Source organism: Diadema antillarum, unplaced genomic scaffold, assembly GCF_040938485.1.
Source record: "Diadema antillarum isolate AM-2024a unplaced genomic scaffold, OU_Dant_1.0 scf00000028, whole genome shotgun sequence".
Lineage (NCBI taxonomy): Eukaryota > Metazoa > Echinodermata > Echinoidea > Diadematoida > Diadematidae > Diadema > Diadema antillarum.
In genome coordinates this window covers 4,535,904-4,555,898 of record NW_027270917.1, presented here as the reverse complement: position 1 = coordinate 4,555,898, position 19,995 = coordinate 4,535,904, and the positions used below count along the sequence as shown (strand labels likewise).

The window sequence follows — 19,995 nt, the reverse complement described above, 5'->3', positions numbered from 1 at the left end:
ATGTCATGTTTCGCAGATTTATTTTTACTAGCAATGGTGTTGATGGGGATGGAATAATGAGGTCATACCTAGGTATTGACAATGCCCTGCCCTATTTAGCAGCAAGAATAACAGACCAGTGTGCACAGCTAATGCCCCACTTCTCCCTTGCTGACCAATATATTGAATGAATGATTGTCATTGGTCATAAGCATTCCAAAATGGATGTAGTACCTTTTGAAACCGGACTGATTTTTAAATGTAATTTTTAAACACTTTCTGGTTGGAAATTCAGCTTTTTGTTAGTATAGGTGTAAAGAGGTCCTAAAAATGAGTCATGTATCAACACCAAAAAGTGAATTTTGATGAAAAATGGATGTAGTACCTTTTGCAACTGAGCTCTTCATATACATGGTATGTGTGCATGATGTGTGTAAGTGAGCACACACATACATACCTCCTTGTCTTCCTTTATTTGAGTGTGAGCTTGTGTGGGCAAACACCATAACTACACATATCCCAATTCCCAGATTGAATTATTATTATTTTTTTATGACCTTCCTACCCTGCTATTCTATGGCCTGCTATTCAAATACAATCTGCGAGAATCTTCAGCTAATTGAAGGAGGTAGACTTAACCAGAAGAAGAAGAAGAAATGTGTTTTTATTTTTCTAGTACCTATGTGATGCCACTGCACCAGGAAATGTCAGAACATGTTTACCATTGTTGTTTTGTTTTCGTTTTTTTCTCACAAATGTCTCACTTACACCTGCAAGCGAGAAATGCATCAAGTGCAATGACACTCTGTGTTTAAGGTGACTTTGATTGAAACAGTAAAATCAGACATATAAAATGATAAGATCATTATTAAGATTAGGCATTAAGTGAGAAATTTGAGGATTTTCACATAGCAATGAAATGGGAGGTGACCATGTATGTGACCACCCAGCTCAAGACCTTAGGTAAAGAATAATGAATGAATGAATGAATGAATGAATGAATGAATGAATGAATGAATGAATGAATGAATGAATGAATGAATGAATGAATGAATGAATGAATGAATGAATGAATGAATGAATGAATGAATGAATGAATGAATGAATGAATGAATGAATGAATGAATGAATGAATGAATGAATGAATGAATGAATGAATGAATGGATAAATGAGACCCACAAAAGTAAGCCCAAATGAATTTTCACTCTTCTACAGAGTTTAAAAGAGTATTAAGTTCTGAGCTGAAAAATGATATGTAACTTGTTGAAACTGGACCATTCTAACCCATTCAAAAAGTGATAATATGAGAGAGTTAGGAGTTGCAGTTTCATAGAAAAGGGAGAAAGAGGATTTGAGGATTAGCGTCACTGAGGCATGCTGTACATAAGTATTATTATTATTATTAGTAGTAGTAGTAGTAGTAGTAGTAGTATCATTATTATTATTATTATTATTATTATTATTATTATTATTATTATTATTATTATTATTATTATTTATTCGGCATTTGCAAAACAATAAATGTGATAATAGAGAAACAAAATAAACAAACACAACACAAGAAAACAAAGTGTCAGGCTTTCCCTGTTGAGCTTCCCAAAGGAGCCAGGTTGGAAAAAAGCAATCAAAATCACTATGACCCAGTATCAATGAAAACCCAGTGAAAACGGCGTCTGTCCAAAAGAATATGGTCCAGAAAAACTTGTAATATCTAGATTTAGGTTTTGTTTTTGAGCTGCTAGCTTTTGACAGTAAGTGGAGAAAAGATTACTTTCCCAGGTGAGACAAACTTAAATGTTTTGGGTCGGTCAAACAGAATGAAATATTTTGTTCCATTACAGAGAATCCTAATCTGCAACTTTTTGTGGGTTTTGAGCTGGGCGGTCACATACTTAAATTGCAGGCAGTAATTGAATGAGGTCATTATCAATTCCCAGCTCTGCAATGAGATTGTTCATGAAAGCATTGTGAAGAATCTTTTTTTTTTTTTTGTGGGGGGGGGGGGGGGGGGGGGGCGAGTCAGTGAGAGCCCAGTTTGCCTTAAAGTCATCAATACTGGGTTATTATTTGACAGTGATCATTTGATTCAAGAACACAACCAACTTTTGTCAATTTCGCTTTAAAATATAAGCACAATTTCTGTCAGTGGGAGACTTGTGAAGTGCTGAATGTCAATTCCTCTTATGGATAACATGCCGTGAATGTCATTTGCTATCGATATTACTGCCTTACTACTACTTTCATCATGGGGTGGCATCACACTGTAGGATTCCTTGTTTTACCAAATGTCAAAGTAGGATTTATGATCTGTTTTTTGTTCTTGTTTTTTGTGGGGGTTTTTGTTGTTGACATCACCCTCGAAAACAAATATAACATCATGGAGCTTGACTGCAGGTGATCTTTGCCAATAACCATGCTTTCTTATGTTTGTTTATGCATCATTTCTTTGGCATATATGACTTTGCAAATATCAAATTGGCCTCATCAACTAACAATAACCATTAGCATTAAAGATTTTAATTGAAAGGCATGGTTCTGTTTTTTTTATAGTGCGCAGTTTTTAATGCAAGGAAGTGGGGACATTGAACATTGCATGCTGCATTTTACATTTATTTTTTTTGCCTTCCATTTTTCCCCCCCATTTGTTTGCTTCTATGACTTTGAAAAAAAAAAATAAACAAACAATGCATATGGCTTTGGTGCTCGCTCTGTCCATGGACCACTGCACCCTCACGCATTCCCATTCAATGTTCACGGGGCGGCAGCACTGATTGAGCCAGCACGGAAGAGCGTGACAGGCCCCGTCCCCACCATCCGCATCACTCGGCAGCCCGATGAAGGGGATGAGGAGGAGGGGATTAGCTTCACTGTGGGTAAAGCCAGCAACACCGGTGGCAGTAAGTCGTAGAGGAGAACGCTGTGTCGTATGCGATGCAGCAGAAGGGGATGGCGATTTCGTAACATATCTTGTCCTGTCTGCTCCTTAGTACTGAGGGAATGATGGGGGGGGGGGGTTGGGATGAGGGAAAAAGTTGTATAGGTTCCCTATATGAAGAGCTCCCCTGGTTTCGTTCTTTTAATGATTTCACTGCACCATCATTATTTGAGAAAACAAACCCTTCTCAATAGTTGTAGTTAGGTCAGCCATCACACACGTAAATTGATCGGTATGTTTCTTCATTTGTGCATCTAAGCAGCTTGAAATTTCTTTGTGGTTTCTGGGTAAATGTTAGAGACCATATGCACAAGTTTAATATCCCATGAGTTAAAGTCTTCATTTCAGTGTTAGAGTAGATTTGTTCTTTCTGTTGACAGGAAATTACTGTCAAAGCCTAAAATGCCTATCAAAGCTAATCACTTATTTTGGAAATTAAGAACATTTGTAGCAGGTCAATAGAATGTCAGAACTGCAGTTTGAACACAACTTTAAAATCAAGATGTGGAATATGTCTAAGCTAACTTAAATTGGGAACGACAGATATTAATCTGATAAGGAGGGGTGAATAGACCAGTTAGATAATGTAGTCACAGTTAAACAGCTAATTTTCCCCCCATGAGTAAATGATGATGACCTGTTAAATTGATCAATCCTGTAAATTGCAATTCGATATAATTATGGAGACCAGTTTGTTTGCATGAGTTGATGTTGTTAAGCAAGCATCATGCAAACTGTTTTTGCCTGAAAAAGAAAAAGCAACCAAAGAAATCTTTTATTGAATTGCAATTTTTTTTCAATGAATTGTTTATATGGAGGCTGTGAAACTCTAGCTTGACCAAATGATGTGGATAAAGAACCTGCAGGAGTGCATGAGCTTCAAATGCATGTGGCCTCTTAGCTCCTATACATATGCCTGCACATTGAATGACGCTGTATTTTGTGAGATGATTTAGTTTTTTGCCATTTTATTCCACGATAGGAGGCACACTAATCCACATGTCTTCAGAGCAGAATAAGATTGCAACCCACTCACAGAAACATTCTACTACTGCAATTAATCGCTATCCAAAAGTGATTGTTGTAGTTGTAGTTGTTGTTGTTGTTGTTGTTTTTCATTTCACAATTATTATTTGGGGCATTGCATTAGATTTCTGTTATCAGCAATAGATTTAGAAGATTTCTTACTTGGGCCTTGCACTACAATGTTCAATGCACGCACATGCACATTGGCCTGGATTTTCTCAGTTCCTGATGGGTACCTTGTCCTTTGCAGGCATACAAATGTGCGTATTTATCTATTTATCTGGAAGATTATCTTTATTTCTCTGTTCCATTATGTATTTTCAATTTGTGCCATCATATGATATTCTGCCTGTCTACCAATTTGCGTAGCTTTTAATTTTGCAAGTAGCGATAGAAGATACAATATGATAGATGGCTACGTTAGCATAGATGCTTGATTATTGCAGTGAATGTGAATTCTTGCAGTGAATGTGCATTCACGTGAATATGAAAATATGTGGCTTTTTTTCTCTTAGATTTACAGCTGTACTTATTTTCTGGTATCACATGTTCTGTATATGGTAGTGCAAATGTAGTTGACTGCTTGGATTACATTAAACTTTCTCAACCATCCCTTCATTATCTTTCCCTTCACATATGTCTGTGTGTGTGTGTGTGTGTGTGTGTGCTAGAAGCAACTGAGATGCTGCAGTTGAAGAGCAGTTCATCTCTTTCCTTCATTCATTACAAGTTTGGTTGGAGGAAGAAAAATATTACCATTCGTGTCAATGAGGTAAAGAGGGTTCAACTCTTCTCCTGCAAGTTTGGTACAAAGAATCTCCAATCTCTCTCTTTCTCTTTCCTTCTTTTCTCACCATCTTTGCTCTGTAAACATTCAGGTGCTATACAGTAGATATTTCCTGTTTATCTTAAACACAGCTTCTGAGTGCATGAAGTCAGTTCTGCGTTGAAACATGTTCTCTTAACCCTCGCTGTGTCAGGGACTTTGGACAATGCATACAGCGCTGTGAGGTTTTTTGTGCAAATCGGCACCCATAACACACAAAGGGTTAAACGAGACCTCCGGATGAGTTTCAGATATTTACATTTTATTTTCAACAACGATAAATTACTTATACTGAGTACAGAGTTTCAGAATTTATAGGGATTGGGGTGAGGAATATGAATGTTTTCAAAATTGACAACAAATAGCAATGAAGAAGGATGGCATGGCAGCCTCATACCATATAAGAATGCATGAGTTAGGGCTCAAGGAAGCAGAGCAAAAGAAGGAGGCATGCTTAGATTCTACACAGGTGAACTAGTTAAGCAAGCGGTATTGTGATGGAATTACACCGCTACATTTCTGAAGTACGTGAGGCTCCTATGTCGTCATGACTGTTCAGTGTAATTTGTGTAAGATTTCTCAGAGTATTGGTTTTTCTGCTCAAAGACCACAATAAATTCCACAAATCTATACATGGAGCTGTCAATTTATTTCCTACACGATGTGAAATCATGAAAATCGTCTGGAATGCCCCTTTAAGGATGGCTCGATGCTTACACACTCATACTGTCTTGTCTGTCCCCAACAGAAGCCACAGCCGAGGTCAACGGGGAGCCATCAGTGGGCGTGGCCGACACGGCACCAGACCAGGTCAAGTTCTCGGTGGAGGATGAGCAGTCCAAGCAGGAGAGGGAGACTGAGTTTTAGGACGGACCCGACGAGCATTCTGCCCTGCTTCATGTCTATGTATATTCATTTAAGCAATGTAATCTAGGGGCACTGTACTAAACAAAACGTGACGTCCCTTCAGCCCGCCTCACTCTGTACGATTTCTTGCGATGCGATGTCGAATGGCAGCAGATTAGCATGCATGATGTACAGTTTGAGGAGGATCGCGATACAGCAGCCAGCGATTTTCTTTAAAGCATTCTGCAACGGAGAACAACGGTGCTCACTATCGCTCAGTGTTGCGTTGAAATGCATTGCTTGTCAAAATCACACAGTGTCAACTTAGGTTCATTAATGGAGTAGTTATTTCCTGTGTACTTTGTAACTATGTAAGTGTGATATAATGATATGCATCCAAGGTTGTCTGTGTGCTTCATTGTATTTGATACATCTATGCACACATGTATTTTCTAACATGTATATCATGGCTGTATATCATGTGTCTGTACAGTCTTCATTGTTCTAATGGCAGAGTACTTTCAATATTATCCTTCCTGTAAGTGATGTTAAGTGTATGCTTGAGCCAAGAACAAAGAAGGCATTTGAAACACAGCTGCAGTTGTTAAAGGTAAAAGTTTGCCTGCAGAAAATGTTGATTTTTTTTCTCTAAAATGGACACATATGTATGAGAAATGTGTGAAATATGGCTGTGACAACACAATTTCAATTGGGTAACAAAGAATTGCAAAATGTCATCCATGAATGTATGCCAGAAGTATTGTCATCTCAGAGCATACTCGATCATGGTTGCTACGTAATGTTTAGAAATAGCTTACGAATTGAACCGAAACATTATCCATTCAGTCTTTCTGGCGAGAGTGAATCATATGCAGTTGTTGGGAAATACTACTACTAGGGCACGATCAATGATCTTGTATGGTTCTGCCTACCCATTACCACTTCTGAATGGGAAGGGCATGTCAGGAATAAAAGTTGTGTCGTACGATCGCAATTATTTTACACTTATGATCTCAAAATGACTTTAATATTACCCTGGCAAATCATGTCAGCCAGACAAATTCCTTGGTAGACCCTTCGATATATTGCAAACCAATCTGCAATGGTGGAGGATGAATTTTGGACCCCTTCTGAGAACGGTGTTTTACCTTTAATTCTGTGCCTGAGAAGAAGGGGGATATTAACACTTTCTGTGCTAGGGACTTTGGACTGTGTGTACAGCACTATGGGGTTTTCTCTGCCAATCAGCTTCAAAACGCACAAAGTATTGACAGGTATTACAAGGTCAATGTACAGTAATCTTTAATACACATTGTTGTTCATTTATGCCATCAGTGATATCATAGACTACAAAGAAATAGTTTTATTTTACTAATTTCATAGATATTTCCTGCATCTGCAATAATTCCAGCTTCGAATCATTATCAAGAGTATCAAAACTTAATACATACTTCAAAAAAATGTAAATATAACAAATGAATTGTATTTGTCCAAAGTAATCAATCCTTGTGAATCATAGAGAGTGCTCAGGCAAGGTTTATCAGTCACTTAGAGAAATTGTCCCCAAAAATAGCGGGAACGTTTGAACTCTAAAAGAAAGTTACAGCAGCGTGTTGCTTCCCCTCTGCGTCAATCAGATTCGACGTGAATGAACTCTCAAGACATTAAGCCCCCCAAAAAAGAAGGAACAAATATGTTATTATTCCATGTTAGGTGAAATTCCTCATATTTTTCGTGTACAGACAAAAACAAGACATTGCGCTCTCTTCAATTATTGCTTCTTATTTTCATGATTTCTTCTATTTTGATGATTATAATGTTTTGTTAAACTAGGATAATGCTCGTCCATTTTACTTGTTTGTATTTCCTAAGAACTGGGAGCTTGGAACATATCTAGCACACACTTAAGGTCCAACCTTTCTGCTTTTACTCTTATTTGATCTTGTAGATCTGTGTCATCAATCTGTTTTGATTCAAGCTTGTGATGTCAGTAATTTCTGAAAATTTGTAGTTATATGTTTTGTGTTGATGAAAAAAAAAAGGAATTGATGACACATAAGGCAGCAAATATCAATTTTCTTATTTTCAAGCCCAAGCAACATGCACCATTCATTGTAATTTGTCAGCACACCGTGAAAAAAATGAACAAAAAGAACAATTTATCAGAGCAAAGATGTTTCATGATTGCATATTACAATAAGTGCCAAAAGAAGAGGTTATATTATGCCTCGTTTTATGTTTTCTTTGTCTTTCTAGTCACTCTTTACCAAAGAATCAAGTGGAATATAAATCACATGGATTTGTGATATTTTATCATGGTATAACCATGAAATCAACAAAACTGGACATCGTCATAAATGTAGGATGCCTTAAATATTGCAACAACAACAAAAATATGCAAATTAAGAACATCAATATCTTACTAATCTCTGCCAAAAGCCAAAATTAGTGTCAAGATATACTTCCATGTTGCCCAAGGCTATTGATAAACCAAATACAGAAAATAACTAAAGTCTAAAAAAGGGGCCACTGCCATTGAATACTCAAGTTTTGTTTCGTGACTACAATTCTCATCAGATGAGATGGAAATACATGTACTGTCAATTACTGCATGCAAACTGTACAGGCCATGGCTTTCAGAAAAATACCACAGGTAGATATTGTGATAGCTTGATCTAGCCAATAGGTGTGGGGGTGAGTTTTGTGCCTTATTTTTGTGTTTTCCTGTCCACTCTTATTTTTAAGGGATAATGTATGTGTCTTTACCCTATCAGCAGTCAACATATGAAAACAGACAGACTCATGTAGGTTGCATCAAAAATATATCTGTCCCTGGTACATTGCTTTCTATCCTTCACGTTATGTGAGTGTTCGAATCGTTTTGACTAATACTACACCTTTTTGATATCAAGTGTAAGGGTTACATTGATTACATTGATTTGGTTTACTTGTCTTCATGTGAACGTGCGGATAAGAAATTCCAGGACCCTATTTTTGGAGGGACGAGTGCTGTTGCAGAGTACTTCATTTCCTCGCAATATTCACTACATTTTTTCCTACCCTTTCAGAGACCAAAAAGACACTTGTTCTGCAGCAGCACTAGACAGTTAACATCTTGGAGTAAGATCTTGTTTAATGTTTCTTCACTCTACAATATATGTAAACCTAAATGACGTTTTCATTATATTTGTAGAGTATATGATTCAAATTATATATTTGTATTTTTTTTTCACAAAACTTAATTCTCTTTCTGAGAATTTTATGTATAATGAAACAACATTCTCTCTCATCTACAAGGAGGTTATGCATAGAATCATGAGAGGAAAGTTTGCATGTTGGAAAATGAATCTGTATGAGGGAGAAAGCATGAAAGCTACAACTCCTGTATGTTATGTTGATGATACAGCAAGATATGACGAGTACTCTATTTTTTTCATCAATTTTTCCTTGCATTTAGTATCTTTTTCCAGACACATTTCACTATTTGCCTTGTATAGATGGATGGTCATGCACTGTACCTCACAGACGTGGTTCCAGTAGAAATTGACATTGCAGCTGATGCGAAATCGATATCAATATCAATTATGTCGACAATCTATCTTTGTAGATCTTCATTACATGTGTTGACCTTTTCTGGTGTTTTTTTTTTTTTTTTTTGGTTTCTCTTTGTTTCTTTTTACAGAATTTTGGTCGATTACTGAAAACAGATACGATGCAAAGAGATAAAAGTGCTAAATTGATGCCAATGTAAAATACTTGAGCATATTTGCTATGTCATGTATGTTTATACGACTGCATGTTTAATGATAGAATGATGAGTGACATTCGTACTGTGCTAGGCAATACATTCCGAAGGATGTGACAATACCACTTTCACCATATTGTAAGTATTGTAAATGCAATTGATGTATGCAGTAACACTACAGTCTTAGAACAATTATATTTGTATATGAGTGCACGTTTTGCAACATTGTGGTAGCTGGGGTCTGTAAAGGGACAAGTCCTGAAAGCAGTTTTGCAGAACAATGTTATATGCAATTAGTGAGTACAGTAATGATTGCAACGTTAACTTCTTCTTCTTTTTTTCAATCAAGTCGAAGTGTATGTCTTAGTGAAGAGGTAGGTTGCCATGGCAACTTCATTTAGATGACTCCAAAGTGGTTGTTGGGCTGTGAGGACAAACATCTCTTGAAAGACAATGAAGTAAAAAAGAAATCTGAAGGGAGGAAAGTCCAATGACACAAAGGGTGTTGCAAGTTGCCAAACTTTTATGGTGAGAGAGAGGGGAGGCTCTTGAAGTGAGTTATTTTGATGGATGTATATGCGGGAGAGATGGCTGGTGTCCGTATTCTGCAAGCTTGAGGTTAACGATCACAGCGCTGTGACGCTAGTGCCCACCGATCTGCCTTTGCCATTGAGAGAGGGAGAGGTTACACAGGGATGTAAGGCTCAACTGTTTTGTAGCATATGACAGAATTTGGGTTGTACTTTTTGGCTACATTAACCACATGCACAGCTCAATTTTCAGGTTCGTTGGAGATAAACTTGGTATCTTTTTCATGCTTGTCCTATCTTGACAAATAAGGCTAAATAATGGCTTGTATTTGGTCATCTCCTTGAGTCATAAGTCATACAGAAGAGTTTTCGAAAGGGGGGAGGGGGAGGGGCAGTGGGAGTGTTAATTGAGGCATTACCCCTCCCCACCCACCCCCCCCCCCCCCCCCACAATGCCGTGTTTTTGAAATATGAATGTAGTGCCAAGTGTATGTACACTTGTGCAGGCCAAAATGCCACAAGTTTGTATGCTTACTATATATAATTTTCTGTTTTTTTTTTTATTGAAGTGAAAATAGATTTGAACTTTGAACATAAGTTATTCAGTTAGAACCCTTTGTATCACATGGTTCATAGGTGATACCACAACTGAACCCTTCCCATAGATGCTGGAGCTCGTCTTTACTCAGATTGTACTTAAGATTCAAGATATTGTCGATCAACTGGTAATTATGTTCTGTTTCAATGGAGTTGCACACTTTGGATTAGGACTTTGGCACACACACACACACACACACACACAAGACAGCAACAGGATTTTTGTCAAAAACTGCATTAGTAATAATACTGAAAAAACAATATTCATGCATTGTAGACAATTAGTCAGCAGTTAACTGTCCTAACACGATATGGGTTTTTATTTTCAGTGCAATTTATTTGTTGTCTGCAGGCACACTGTCTGTATAAGACATTGTCTTTGATGCACATTAAGAATAGACCAGTTAATGTGAATGCAGCCAGCCATGTTTCAATTCAAGCAGCATGCTTGCATGTGTGAGAGAGTAACTGAAATACAGATATTTTACTCGTGGGGCTGATTACTTCAGTGGGCCATGAGATATCAGAATAACATAACTGGTAGGCGTGCCTTTTGATAGATGAATATTGGATCCATCATGAATAACAATGTACCTGCAATTTATTCTGGGATATTCATTAGTGATGAAATGAGAATAAGATAAGAATGCTTGAATCAGGGCTTTTTAAGCTGGAAATTCATCCCAGCATGGAGATAAGTGTGCTTGCTGATAAATGTTCTTTCTTGCTCCTTTCTCTTATCTGTCGATGAGCGTGTTTCTACTGAGAGCACCTCACATCCCTGGCATCGCCACGAATTTTGTCCAACGCAGCACCTCGTATTTTACGACCACTCGAGCTGTTTATACTGCGCGATAAAATACGAGGTGATGCAAAGGTGACTTGCAAATGCGGCGATTCCGGAAGTCAGGTATTTTTAAGTCACAGATTTGGGTCACGCGCGCACTGCCTGTTAATACGATCCGAACCCTGCCTGCTTTGCTACAACTGCGTCGGCTATTTTTTGATTTCTCTTCGTCTTCCCATCCAATATACCCCGAATACTGGTATCCTACCACTGACTGATGAGAAATCTTTGGAGATCGAGGGTCCAGTTGAGATTTTCTCAAGGCTGCGACATACTAATGTGGTACTCTCGCGATTCGAGACAATATGAAATGAAATAACGCGGTGTAAAATCAAGTAAGTGATGAGGGCTTAGTAATGCAATAAGTTAGGCTGTTAATCACGCGAACAATAGACGATGAATGCCACAATTCACATGTAACGTAACGTATAGGGCCTATAACACATACACAAGCGAGTTAGTACAAACAAAGCATGATGCGAACACGGTCGCTGTGTGTACTCACGTATTTTGTACACATGTGTCGAAGGAGTGTGTGCGATGAACCGATTGAAAAGCGCGGAGAGAAATTCTAGACGTCCGATACACCACGAATTTCGCTACCCGGTGTGTTTCTACTGAGAATCGTCCTTAGCGTCACCACGCATCGACCACCCCAATAGATGGACGACGGAGCACCTCGCATCAGCCAGCATCGGCCACTACCCGATCTGTTTCTACTGAGGAAAAATTCGAGGTGTCACCACGCATCGGCCGGTATCGGCCGGCATCGGCCGGTATCACCACACATCGGCTGGCATCACCTCGAATTTTCATCGCTCAGTAAAAACACGCTCTTTGTCTCGCCCTCTCTTGTCCTCTCGACCCTCTATTCATCTCTATCTCTTACTCCTGCTCATTCTCCTACCTCACAATCTATTCATCTTTCTCTGTCTATTCCTATATCTCTCTCTCTCTCTGTCTATTCCTATATCTCCCTCTATTTGTCTCTATCTCTTACTCCTGCTCATTCTCATATCTCTCAATATGTTCATCTTTCTCTGTCTATTCTTATATCTCTCTCTCTGTCTATTCCTATATCTCTCTCTATTTGTCTCTATCTCTTACTCCTGTTCATTCTCCTATCTCTCAATCTGTTCATCTTTCTCTGTCTATTCCTATATCTCCCTCTATTTGTCTCTATCTCTTACTCCTGCTCATTTTCCTATCTCTCAATCTATTCATCTTTCTCTGTCTATTCCTATATCTCCCTCTATTTGTCTCTCTATCTCTTACTCCCTCTCATTCTGTTATCTCACAATTTAGTCATCTTTCTCTATTTCTATATCTCCCTCTATCGTCTATCTGTTACTCCCTCTGATTCTCTTATCTCACAATTTATTCATCTTTCTCTGTCTATTCTTTTATATCTCTCTATTCATCTCTATCTCTTACTCCCCCTCATCCTCATATGTCTCAATCTTCATCTTTCTATTCTTGTATCTCTCCCTAGTCAGCTATCTCTTACTTCCTCTCATTCTTTTATCTCTCGGTCTATTTATCTTTGTCTGTCTGTTTATTCATATATCTCCCTCCATTCATCTTTGACACCCCCTCATTCTCCTATCTCTCATTCTATTTATCTTTCCCAACCTATCTGTTCCTATATCTCCCTCTATTTACATATCTCTCTAACTTCATGTGTTTCTTTGTCTATATCTGTCTATATCTACTTGCTTCTGAATCCAGATTTGTCTCATGTATCATTTGTGACAAGAGCGTCCTCTGCCCATCACAAAGTTTCTTGAAAAGAGCCCAAAGATTATGTGCATGTTTTAAATTCCTTCATGTTTCTTCATGCTCTTGTCGAGAACATGGTAGAAGCACCTATTTAGGAAAATGTATGGAGGTAATTGTTCAGGAAGGCCTGTTACACAATGAACAAAGCTCAAAGTATTGCCATCGTTTTCGAGAAGCAGAAGCGAAGAAAGTCGAGAGTGGGGCGAGGTAGAAAAGCAATACTGTGATATGTTGTGATGATGTGATGTAAGGAAGGTTGCAAACAACTACCATGAGGGAATTCTACAACACACTTTCATGCACAATGGTAGTCATAAGCTTGACTAAAGAATCTGTGCATGTGGTTGAATTCTAAGTATGTATTGTCTTTGTAAACTGCTGTCACACTAGGTAATGATCAGATCAAAATATTACATTTTACATTACTTTCAGCTTTGTTAGCAATTTTAGTGACTACTTATAAAGACTACTCATTCACTATGAAAATAAAGAGTAACATTTTGCCACCATTGAAAAAAGAAGAAGAAACAAAAAGCCTCTCTAAATCATCAACTGTGACGATGAATATGATTACTGTTATTCATGCACCAATTTCAAGGACCAAACCTATTTTGATACCATTCTGTACTGTAATTTTGTTTGTTTTTCTTGTTTAATGTGTTATTTTGAGAATGAGTATTGCAATGATGATCAAAGCTTTGTATGTGCATTCACACCCACAGGAATAGCTGTTTGTGTGTAGGTCTCAAAAGACCATGTGAATATGTATGTATGCATAATTATATACCTGTATATACACATACATGTACATATATGCATACACCCATGCATCAGTATCAGTACATGTATACATATTCAGTGGCCATAGTCTGAATGGCAATTTCGTGAATGAGAATGCCTTTTAAAACAGGACAATATCTCATCAATATTTTCAAGGTGCATTATTTTTACTACTACTACAGGACAAAACCTGGTGGTGTAGTGCATATTTTTTCTTTTTTTTTTTTTGGTTGTTTGTACTACATTACAGCCATGTGTTTGTCCTTAGCCATTCCTAGATTATGAAGTTCTTGCAGCTTTGTTCTGTAATTAGTAGTGTTGTATATGTATTGGCGGGATCATTTTGTTTGTATTGTGCACGTCTAATGAAATAATATTATATCAAGAGTATATCAGACATTTACTTTTTATTAATACACATTATAAAGTATAAGATATAATCAACTCTTAAGAAGTGTGTGTATATAATTTTTTTTCTAAGGTCTATTAAGATTGATATATAAAGTATTTGGTCTCTGTTTCTTGGAAATTTTGCATGTGTGATATGCATCTTATGTAGAATTTCATGGCCATTTGCAAAGGTACAATGTTTGTTCTGTGTAACATTGTTGCGTTGTGTTTATGTTCCTTTACATTCTTTGTGAGGTTTGGTCTTTCTTCTTTATCAGTCAATTTGTGTATGTGTATCTTAGGGATTAAAGGGATGGTATAGTATTGGTTGAGGTGAGGATTCAACTTTTAACATTTTGCCAGATACCTAGAACCACTCTATGAAATGTTGAAGAGCATACAATTCTAGGAGGAATTCAAAGACTATTTGATGAAAATCAATTTTGGAATGGTTGAGATATCAAAAAAGAAATGGAAGGCAAAGTGATGCTAATGAAAGGTGGGTCCCACCTTTTATCAGGATCACTTTGTTTTGGATATCTCAGTCATTTCAAAACCAATTTTCACCAAATAAACTTTGAATTCCTTTTAGAATTACATGCTCTTTCATATTTCAGAAGAGGTTTCTCATCTCACACACACACACACACACAAAATAAAAAAACAAGTTGGAAGCCTGAATCCACATCTCAACCAAAACTATACCATTCCTTTAGTGTCTACAAAGCATACATGACAAGTATATAATCAAGTACCCAACACAATGTGTAATCATGCAAAATGTCAAGCCACAGAAATCAAAGAATGGTATGTTGGCTTGGAATCAGAAACGCTTTAAACTGTGCTAACTTGCGAGAGGTCGACTTATACACTAGGTTGTATATATTATACATACATATACATATATATGTATACACATGAATGTAAGTCAGAGGGGTTTTTTGTGAGCCCTTTGGATTAGACTTTGGTGACTCTGATGGTGATGGTTTGATCTACATTTGTCAGAATTCATTGCTTTATTGGTAATAATATTTCATGTTTGAAACCAAAATTGAAAGAGCATCAACATTTACCCAGTGTTTTATATTGTTAGCTCTTTCCATTGATTCCAAAATCATCTCTACTTAATCAAAGTAGGTTATAGATTTGGAAAGAAAAAAAAAATGAAAACCAAAGTGACACAAAAAGAAAATGCGTAGTTTTCCATAATACTAAAAAAAAAAAAAAAAAAAGGAAAAAAGATGAATGATATACAATGTAGCTCTCAGTTGACATTTGTAGTGGTCTATCCCTGACAACATAGCATGCTTACCGTCCAAATCCGTTGCGTAGTTGTGGCTGTCGTATTGTTTCTTTAGATCTACGTCTGTCATTTTGATGGCAACATGTGCACTCAGTACCATTTATGTAATAAGGGACAGCATGAGAATTTGATGTAAGCTGCAGTTGTGTGTGATAGCCATACTTTCAGTTTGAAGATTTCAAGTACATGTATACGATTCACGAACTGCCTTGAAAAGATTTCAGGTGTGTTTGATTTTGTCATGGGAGGTTCTATTTTGCACTGTGTTATTATTGTTGTTATGCTTTGTTTTGTTATGTATCCCTATTGTTTCGCTGTTGTTTTTTGTCCAGTTTTGGAAGCCTTGTACACTTACTGTACTAATGTCTGATAAGTTTTTGTGTGTATATACAAGAATACTTGAGCTGTGTGGAATTTCATAAAATGCAAATCAGTCTTGAGACAGAGGGAATATTATATTGTTAAACTGTTTGATACATGACGATTTAGTATACGAGTAATAAAGTCATAATTATATGGACGTCCTGTATCCAGCGATTTTGTTTCTGTGTGACATTGAAACTGATGATGACATCTCCCAGAGCAAAACAAATAGATATGTTATTGTGGGTTGTTGTTGTCCCCGCCGAACGAGTTCGAGCAGGGGACTATGAAACGGGCTCCGTACGTGTGTGTGTCTGTGTGTCAGTCCGTCTGTCTGTCTGTCCGTCCGTCCGTCTGTGCGTCCGTGTGTGATCAAAATGTTCAATTTGCTACTCCGCCATTTCTAACCCGATTTTGATTCTGTTTGCTTTATATGATAGCACTACATGGGAGCTTTGAAACTTCTACACAGAATTTCAGTTGTGACCTTTAACCTTGACCTTTGACCTATATTGTACATTTTGCTTCAAAATGCTACTCCTTCGCCATTTCTAACCCGATTTTGATTCCGTTTGCTTTATGTGATGGCACTAGGTGAGGGCTTCAAAACTTCCACACAGAATTTTGACCTTTGACTTCTTTGACCTTTGACCTTGATTTTTGACCTATATTGTACATTGGCTACAAAATGCTACTCCTTCGCCATTTCTTACCCGATTTTGATTCCGTTTGCTTTATGTGATGGCACTAGGTGAGGGCTTCAAAACTTCTACACAGAATTTTGACCTTTGACTTCTTTGACCTTTGACCTTGATTTTTGACCTATATTGTACATTTTGCTACCAAATGCTACTCCTTCGCCATTTCTAACCCGATTTCGATTCCGTTTGCTTTATGTGATGGCACTAGGTGAGGGCTTCAAAACTTCTACACAGAATTTTGACCTTTGATTTCTTTGACCTTTGACCTTGATTTTTGACCTATATTGTACATTGGCTACAAAATGCTACTCTGCCATTTCTAACCGATTTCGATTCCGTTTGCTTTATGTGATGGCACTAGGTGAGGGCTTCAAAACTTCTACACAGAATTTTGACCTTTGACTTCTTTGACCTTTGACCTTGATCTTTTTACCTATATTGTACATTTTGCTACTAAATGCTACTTCCGGCGGGGACATATATTACGCACCGCGTAATTTCTACTTTTCCTTGTTGTTGTTGTTTTGCACTTTCTTACCAACATTATTCATTGAGTCAGATTACAGAAAGAGATGTATGAAATACATGAATGTTCATTGTATTGAAATATAGAATATAAAGGCAAAGAAAATTTGTAGGCACATAGACATGTTACCCGGGATCCCCCACAAAAATTATATATATATATATATATATATATATATATATATATATATATATAGTGTGTGTGTGTGTGTGTGTGTATGTGTGCGTGTGTGTGTGTGTGTGTGTGTATGTGTGCGTGTGTGTGTGTGTGTGTGTGTGTATCACTTGAGCTACATTATTTTACATGTAGGCCTAATCGAGGACTTTTTTGTATTCATAACACTTCATATGTCACTACCAAGAACTCGATGTCATAGAATATTCTTTACCAAAATAACCCTATAACAAGAGCACATTTTCCAACACCTGCAATGGTATACACTATACCACAAGCCCCTTGGATATGCCTATTGTACTTCAATGTGAGAATTTGCCCCAATGAAAGCATGAGTGAGAAATCACAACTATAAGCAACAGAAAGGATAAAATGAAAATGTCGGTCAGTTCGACAGCAAAATGCGATTACAGTGTACCACGTCATTATGCTGTGAATATGAAATGTGTAATCAAACTTATATTCTGGCATTATCATTTCTAAATCATGCGATTTAGAGCAGATATTTATGAACTTTCCCTTTTTTGTAAGTACACATTTCCTCGACGTGTCGCTTACGTGATTATGTTCAAGCTAGTACTATACCCCCTGTCTTCTAAAGGAGATAAGTCATACAAGCTCTTTCACTAAGCTAACAAAATTGAGGAAATACCTTCATATTTTCGTTACATCGGTGCCCTTCTGTGACATCACGTTAGGACCTAATGTTTGTAGCATTCTTATCCAGCAATGACAGCACAAATTTCAAACCAAGACTTGAACAATTTCACAACTTCCTAAGCGGATCGTCCGATTTTCCTCAAACTTCGCTGATGGTGTTCTGCTGATATTTTTGCAGACTATTTATAAACACGTATAGTCAGTTAAAAGTATCTATTTTCACGACCCAGATTGGCAGTGCTGACAGTACAATACATCTTGTGAAACCAAAACATTAACGCTCTACAAAACTGGGTACTCGAAGGAACAGTAGTTTGTATACATAGAGTGTAAGTACCATGGTACTTGAAATACTGTACTTAAAGGTAGACCTACATGGAACCGGGATTCAACACTAGAGCATGTAGATTATATACAAATCCGTCAAAAAAAAAAACTCATCAAACTCAAAGCTGCTGATAAAATCAATATAACGTTTATTATGTCAGCAACAGCTTATCCCTCCCCACGCGCAGCCACATACGCTAACATAATAAACACATTCTTCCATCATATACACTAACACACACACGCACAAACGGACACTAAATTATCATGTGCGCGCGCACATACACACTTCCTTGAAACCTCACCATGACTTTTTACATGGCATGTGTGCATGGATGTAGCCATGTAAGTTATGTGTTGGTATTTCAATGACTATGTCAAGAACGATTACCCGGCAAAATGTGCTTCGAGGGCGGGCGACAATTTTGCCGCCAGCCCTCATCATAAATTGTCGCGAGACGACAGTTCGGATCATCGCAGATACGTAAGCGTTGGTCCACATGGAACCGAGCCCTCTTGAATCCTGAGTCCGTTGCTCTTTTAATCTCTTAACCCTAAAAAGGCCGGGGGGATTGAATCAACCCCCCCCCCCCCCCAACATTTTACGCGACTAATCCGCCGCGCGAAATTTTTTGACTGCGCCGTTCGCTGGCTTGTTACTTTCAAGTCTCGTGCATCTTTTGACACCATGTTTCGCGAAAATCGGGCATACCGTTACGACGCTGCACGACCTTTTATACATGCCTGTCAGACCGAAAATGGCTCAAAAACGTGATTTTGTGTATTAGGTCTATGTAGATGGAGTTTTCTCACCTTATTCATAAAAATATGATTATTTTCACTTTCATAGGCTGAAATCAATTGATTTTAGCATAATTATGCTTGAAAAGGGTTCTGTAATGAATTTTGTGGAAAAAATGTTAAAACAAAAGGTCGAAAAAACACAGAAATACATAAGAAATTCATAAAACGATAAAAAGATACCAGACTTTTTTAGTACATTGTTAGGAATGCTACAAAGAATGTTATTACCAAATATTAAGATTCTAAGAGTTTTGCTTTCTGATTTAGAGCAAAATGTATGAATTTATGCATAACTATATTAGCATAATTGATTAATGTAATGAAAATTTCCGTTTCTTTTTGCATAGCGTGGTAGATTACGCCACAGGTAATGCATGTGCCAATTTTCATGGCGATTGCGCGATCGTTAACGCACCTTTGAAATAACGAACCTTCGGAATAACGCCACAAAATGTTCGGATTAACGCACCTTTTTTCATTTCGGATTAACGAACCTCTAGGTATAGGGAATTTATGTGTTTCGGATTAACGAACCTTCGGAATAACGAACCTTCCGAATAACGAACAGCACCCAGCTTGAAGTGCAATTTCACACAATGATCAAGATGGCTTCAAGAAATAGATTGAAATCAGACGTATAGAATGGTAGAGATTTCGCCACATGGCTCAAAATTAGAAAGTTAAGGAGGTCCGCAGTTTACCTTGTTTTCACAATAAAAGCGATATGAAAAACAATAATGTGCAAACTGGAAGTGATGACGTCACAACCTCACAAAGCCCTTATGACATCGACATGATAATTTCCTTTCAAATTCACTGTGACGTGAAACTCCTGAGAGAAAAACAAATGTTTACA

The 19,995-nt window shown here is 37.5% G+C and overlaps 1 protein-coding gene across 1 annotated transcript in view; it reads left to right on the top strand.

The window, feature by feature from the left end:
• The window catches only part of LOC139735969 (probable Na(+)/H(+) antiporter nhx-9), a 64,275-nt gene extending 61,387 nt beyond the window's left edge, over window positions 1–2,888 (top strand). Inside the window, exon 12 of the mRNA XM_071646727.1 lies at window positions 2,746–2,888. Coding sequence (XP_071502828.1) covers window positions 2,746–2,888 — 143 coding nt within the window. The remainder of the gene's footprint in view (window positions 1–2,745) is intronic.
• Window positions 2,889–19,995: the final 17,107 nt, after the last annotated feature.